The sequence below is a fragment of the Rhamphochromis longiceps genome, linkage group LG12, assembly GCF_057381845.1.
Source record: "Rhamphochromis longiceps isolate RC_006_pf linkage group LG12, R_longiceps_female_GT1.1, whole genome shotgun sequence".
Classification (NCBI taxonomy): domain Eukaryota; kingdom Metazoa; phylum Chordata; class Actinopteri; order Cichliformes; family Cichlidae; genus Rhamphochromis; species Rhamphochromis longiceps.
In genome coordinates this window covers 43,372,742-43,379,114 of record NC_140568.1, presented here as the reverse complement: position 1 = coordinate 43,379,114, position 6,373 = coordinate 43,372,742, and the positions used below count along the sequence as shown (strand labels likewise).

Here is a 6,373-nt window from a genome sequence, read left to right as displayed (position 1 = left end):
TCAGTCCTCCCTGGTTGTTGGTTACTGACATCATTTTGACCTAAAGTGAACCAGGTGATCAGTACATCCACACTAAAAACATAAAAGCATTGAACGCCTTTGCACCAGCAGCTGACTCAGATACTGAGGTTGTCAGTTTTTACACATACTGATCCCAGAAACAGTTGCATTTGCTGCTGTTTACACACCGAGTTGTACAGTAACGAGATCTCAAGAAGAAGTTCTGTTCACAGATAACACGACCAGTGGGGAACTTCGTAGTACTGCTTTAAACTACCACTGTATGTTGTAGAGGTTAAAATCTGATGGCCGGTCAGCAGCGACGACAAGTTTATGCTCCCAAATCCACAGCTGGAAGGAGGAAGTGTTGAGGTCGCTTTAACCAAAAACAAAAAATAAGTGTCACTGAGGTCGGGATGTGAACCGACTCCCCGAGATGAAACGACTGTTAGCTGTCTTTGCAGATGCTGCCTGGAGAGGAAAAGATTCAGACACACATTTCAGTCCCGGTCGTGAAAACGATTAGACTGACAAAGACTTGAGACTTTAAAAGATCAGCCTTCTTCCACTGCAGACTAAAGTGTTTTACTACAAGTAATTTTAAGCCTTTACAAGAGGATGACAGAGGCGTGTACGAGTGTGTAAACTCACTGAGGATGCTGCGCTTGCACAGAGGACAGGTGTGCTGCAGCAGCAGCCAGGGGTCGACACAGTCTCTGTGATACTCGTGAAGACACGGCAGCACCCGCAGACACTGAGACGACATTTTATAGATGCATCATTTATTTAAATCACAAAGTTAGCCAAAAAGCAGAGCGTGTTTGACTATTTACTCTCATCATTCACAGTCACTCCCTTCTTACTGAATTAAACAGAGTTATAGTGTGTGTGTGTGTGTGTGTGTGTGTGTGTGTGTGTGTGTGTGTGGGGGGGGGGGGGGGGGGGGGGGTGTCGGCTGACCTGGTTGTTGTTAAAAGGCTCCAAACAGACGGCGCAGGTTTCCGCCTCTGCCAGCTGCGACGGGTCACACCAGGGTTTGGGCTGACGGTATCGTTTGGTCTTCAGGGATGACATCCTCTTCAGAACGTCCTGTTTGGGAAGGAGCTGAAAAACACAGTTCAATTCAATTCAATTGTATTTATATAGCGCCAAATCACAACAAAAGTCACCTCAAGGCGCTTCATGATACAGAGAAAACCCAACAATCATATGACCCCCTATGAGCAAGCACTTTGGCGACAGAGGGGAGGAAGAACTCCCTTTTAACAGGAAGAAACCTCCGGCAGAACCAGGCTCAGGGAGGGGCGGGGCCATCTGCTGCGACCGGTTGGGGTGAGAGAAGTAGCCAGCAGAACATCTCATGTACCGCTGATTTTTATTTCTGTGTGGGTGTAATTGTAGAGACGTTAGCTCATAGTATTAGATGACTTGAGGTGAATGTTGTTGTGATTTTAGTGTTATATAAATAAAATTTAATTGAAACTGCACGACAGAGGCCTGACTTAAAGTTCTCCTCACAGACAGCTTTTGTTTTGTGTAGGCTGCTTTGTTGTGCTCTTTGCCTCGAGCCTCTGTACTGCGGAAGTTTACACATTTGCTTAATGAACGCAAGGTCGCCGATTCACTCCCAGCCACACACACTGAGGTTACATCAGGAAGGCATCCAGCATTTAAAAATATCTGCTCTCAACTGTTGCTGAGAGCAGATACCTCAGGAACAGTTGCTGCTGTTTGAATCTTTTATTTGAAAGGAGCAGCCAATCAGAAAAACTTGGCTTAAAAAGGGGGGGGGACCCGAGGGGCTGTGCCAAAGCAAATTTTAAATAAAAAACATAATTGTCTATGTCAGTGGTTGACATTGTTTAAAACACAAGTAAGAGAAATGAGACAACTGCAGACCGACTCAGAGTGTAATTAGAAAACGTGCGCACGGGTGAATGCCTCTGAGAAGACACACACACCGAGCACAGGCTCGCTGCTTTATTTATAAGGCAAAAATGGGTTACATAGTACTTCCTCTTTTTAACAGTCAGGGAAGAGGTTAAGCATTAAATCAACTTATCTGATCTTTCACACACTGGGATTAAAAATACAGAAGTATATCATGCTTTATCTGACATCACAGACATTATAGGAAAGAATGCATCATTATATCATGCTGTCAAAACATCTCAAACACTTAAGTAAGGAATGTATCAGTTTTCCTTTAACAATAAACTTGGTTAGCTGATTCTTCAACAATAGGCTTGGTTATGTGAAAATATATGAACACACTAAATATAAGGCACACTTGGTTAGAATATAAGGCCTACTTGATTATATTGTATTATAGAGATTTGGTTATAGTGTATAATGTAGAAAATCTCTTAACAGTCTACCTCTAAGTCGTCGTTCAGCTGGCGGCCTTGGTACTGCCAGCGAGCCTGAACGATGACTCCTGTGCTGAGGATCAGAGCCACCAGGAGGACGGTGTCCCACAGCTGCTGCAGGTACTTCTGTGAAGCAGCAACAACACGGATTCCTCTACATCACAAACAAGAAAAGTCTTCCAGATAAATTAGCTTATATTTCTAATTCTGTACCGTTCCATCTAATCGGGTTATCTTGACAAGTAGGAAGTCAGAGGTTTAGGCTCTAACACGAGTTACTCACTCGGCTCCTATGCAGCAGCTTAAAAGCAGACGTGTGTTTGACTGTGTCGTGTTTGCCCACCTGGACCTGAGAGTTGGTCTCGCCGGTGCAGATGACCCCCTGCCACTCCCCGTAGCGACCTCCTCTCGACCGCCCGCAGCTGGACCACAGCGTGAGCGTGGCTCCCTGCCCGAACACACAGCAGCAATGCGCTCACTGTCAGCTCAGCCTGTCATCTGTTCACTCACCACTGGAGGGTGCTAACAACTGAGATGGGTGTGGATCTCACCAGGTTGTCCTGCAGGATCGTCCTGTATGTGATTTTTGCCGTCGCCTGAAGGCCCCTGTGAAGAGGTCGGTGCAGATTTAGGTGCCGATAAAAATCATCTGCCACCTTCCAGTCCTCCTGCTTTGTTTGCATTTTTCTCCATTAGTGTTTCCAACAACCAACAAGCGCAGACTGTATATCAATGATGGCTAAGAACATCTGCATCCTCTCTCACGGGCAGCAGAGGGTGACATTTGTGACATCTACTGGACTCAATCACTACTTGTAAGTTTTTTTCATACAACACAGTGCTTGTATTGTGAAATACGGACACACTGATGCTGCCATTTTCAAATCCACATAAGACACATTTGACATGAAAGCCTATCGATAAATTGTAAACATCTCGCCTTGATGTGATTCTCCTGTCTCAGTGAGGCTGTTGAAATTGAGTGTGGCAGAACCTGAGTTTACTGCATGCATGCTTGAAATACCCTTGAAACCCATTTTTAAGGTAAGTTAACCTCCCACTGTTACTTTTTGAAGTTGTTCTGTGAAACTATGCAGGGCGCATTCAAATTAATGCACAGTTTCCATCAGCGTTCCGTCCCTCTGAATTGCAAACACATGTGCCATTATATGCAACTCACACTCATGGACGCATGTATGCAGCTGCATCTCTGATAATCAGGCACTGACCTGAGCAGTGCTCCGATCAGCTTGGTCACATTTTCTGATGTCTGGATCACAATGATGGGCTTGGACAGCACCTGGGATAAATCCATCTACAAACAGGAAAAACAGGGTTAAGAATTCAGCAGACTGAAATGTAAACACAGTCAGAGCTGTGCAGTTGAAAAAGACTTATTTAATGATATCTGCATGTTTCCATGCATAATGGTGGCTCTTCAATTAAGTTAGATACAACGTAAAATACTATAATAGTCTCATATGAGAAAATAGAAATAGAGGTTGCGGCAACATCAAAAGCGGATTTACACAGTAAACCTAAAACAGCCACCAGCATTATTACTGTCAATGATCTGATAAGAAGCATGCACAGAGTGCAACAACGGCACATTTGGCTGGGCTGTTATGAAAGAAAGGTTCAAAAAACAAAAACCCTTTTCATCATGCTGTGTACTGCATGTCCTCTCACTGGCTTAATAAACATTAGATTCGGCCTCTCTTGCAGACAAAGAGTTAGCTGAGGTGCTTTGTGATTTACTAAATTATGAAGCGTACTTCCTAAACGATCAACACAAAAAGGTAAATGACACACAGGTTCATGAATGTCAGGAAATTTTGAAGAAAACAAATGTATGTTTCTCAGGTTTTCAGGGTCAGAGTTCATGTTTCAGGTCCAAACAATTCTCTTCCTCCTCATCGCCTGAAGAATCCCAGCAGAGCCTGCTCTTGAAGAGGTCTCCTCCTGTAAAAGGGAGTTCTTCCTTCCCACTGTTACCAAAGGGTGTTCACAAGGGGTCATCTGACTGTTGGCGGTTTTCTCTCTTATACTGCGATCAGTACAGTTACATCTGAGATCATAAAATAAAGCAGCAGTTTGGCTATGATAAAACTATTAATGATGAAGTTGTATCAAACGTGCCTCCCCGCTTAGATGTCTGCTGGGAGGGAGTAAGATGTGAGGACAGGGAAACGAGAAAGGCAGCTGGGTTACACTCATGGGAACTGTAGGTGCTGCTCTCAGATGATCCTCTCAGTTTCACTCTTCTTGAGGGATTCATGAAGAAATCCAAAAAAGCTTCTGCAAAGACATCCTTTTATGTTGTTGTCATCTCTGTCGCTTGGGGACTTCACTGGACCTAAACCTCAGATCTGTTTCTAATAGAATGTGAACATTTGAACTGTTGTTATATATGCAGCCATTTTTATGCCTTGTCCTGACACAGACTGGCATGAGGATGTTCACACTCCAGCGGCACTTGCAGTATAACCTGCAACTTTACTTTCAGCCTGTAACTTGCATCAGGGTCATGTACATGGACTGGCACATGTAAAAATAAGTCAAATAAGGAAAACGTCTGAGGAAGTTGCCGTACAGTTATGATGGAAAAGATGGAGAAACAAGATCCGTATCAACTGCAGACACATCCTTCTTTCTGAATTTTTACCTCACTGACGGTGTTTTGGTTGAGAGCCAGAATAATCAGCGCCGACGCTCCGAGGACCAACGCTCGCTTCATCTTGAACAGAGAGAAATCGATGTTACCTTTCAGGTTTAACTAAAATACTTCTAAAATACTGAAAACAGACTGATCACAGAACTAAAGCAGAAAGGCAATGTGGAACATGTGAAAACTAAGCAGTTGACTGAACTGTACAAATACCACTCACTTTATTTACCACAGCATCAGCGAAGGACTCCTGGTTCCCAGTCGAGGCTTTGCTTTCGTCTATCTCCACGGGCACAACCCCGATCCACGGCTCCTGCTTCTTGATGTCAGCCTCGTCTTCTCCTTCGTCCACTGGTGTCACCTCATCTCTAACCTAAAGACAAAGGACAGGGAAACAGGCTGAACATCTGCCCTGCACCAGGGTGGAAGTTCTGACGGGTGATTGTTGATCTGTTTTTAATATTAGTACATCTTCTTTTATCTCTTTTACCTGAAAGGTGTGATTGGTCCACATACAAAAAAGGCAACACGTTAAAGTTAAATTTTTCTATCTAAAATCTTATTTTAAGCCAAAAAAAATAAATAAAACGTAGTTAACAAAACAAATTGTTATTTTGGGCTCGTGTCACCCGCATGTACCACTCTATTAAAGGACCAGGACAAGAGCCGAGCAGCTTTGACCCCCCCAGGCCCACTCACCAGGACCAGGTCTGCCTCCAACTCTTCTCGCTCCTCGTCCCGCTGCTCGGAGCTCCCACCGCCCAGGCTGGACTCAACCACCTCCCCCTGGAGCAGGTCGCTCGCATCTGGCCGCTGTTCCAAGAAAACCTCTACCAGAGCAACCTGCTCCGCCACCGCCAGCAGCCCCGGCCACCGCAGCAGCAGCAGTAGCAGGAGCGGTAACGACACCCCGAGGCAGCACCAGCGAGGGGAAGCCATGACACCCAAAACAACACAGAGGAAATAGAGCAAAAAACTGCAATAAATCCACGGTTTTAATCAACTGTCAGACATTGTTTTGGAAAAGCCGTAGCGCTTCCCTTCGCCAGTTAGCTCGCAGAGCCCCGGAGAATGTAAACAAGAAAAACAGCTTCCGGTCGAACCCGGAAGCTGCAGGATAATTATTCTCTTGCATAGGAAAAACGCAAAAAAGGCCCTTTAGACAGCATCGACAGAAATTAAATCACATGCTAATGCTGTTGATTAGCTATCGATGTATCACACTGGTTATGAACTGCCAACTTTAGCATATGACTGTTTCTCACGCTAGCGTACAGTCGCTGAGCTTTTAATTTAAACAGAGACGAATAAAAACACCGAGAGAAGTACTCTCCCA

General features: G+C 44.6%; 1 protein-coding gene across 1 annotated transcript; it reads right to left on the bottom strand.

The window, feature by feature from the left end:
- Positions 1-13: 13 nt before the first annotated feature.
- rnf215 (ring finger protein 215) lies at positions 14-6,138 on the bottom strand. Its single transcript, XM_085426465.1, has 10 exons — positions 5,737-6,138; positions 5,258-5,410; positions 5,035-5,106; positions 3,599-3,684; positions 2,921-2,975; positions 2,713-2,817; positions 2,379-2,495; positions 961-1,104; positions 652-754; positions 14-471 (listed from the first exon to the last, which is right to left on the bottom strand). Exons 1-10 carry the CDS (start codon positions 5,974-5,976, stop codon positions 449-451), a joined length of 1,098 nt encoding a protein of 365 aa, XP_085282591.1. The 5' UTR covers positions 5,977-6,138; the 3' UTR covers positions 14-448.
- Between the last annotated feature and the right edge of the window lie 235 nt (positions 6,139-6,373).

Bases quoted from the DNA above. Each gene is read 5' to 3' on its own strand.
- rnf215 (XM_085426465.1), bottom strand. From the start codon at position 5,976: ATGGCTTCCCCTCGCTGGTGCTGCCTCGGGGTGTCGTTACCGCTCCTG. The intron at 2,818-2,920 runs GTGAGATCCACA...GTGTTCGGGCAG, and splicing joins CGATCCTGCAGGACAACCTG to GGAGCCACGCTCACGCTGTG. The intron at 1,105-2,378 runs GTAGACTGTTAA...TGTGTTTTTCAG, and splicing joins AGCTGAACGACGACTTAGAG to CTCCTTCCCAAACAGGACGT.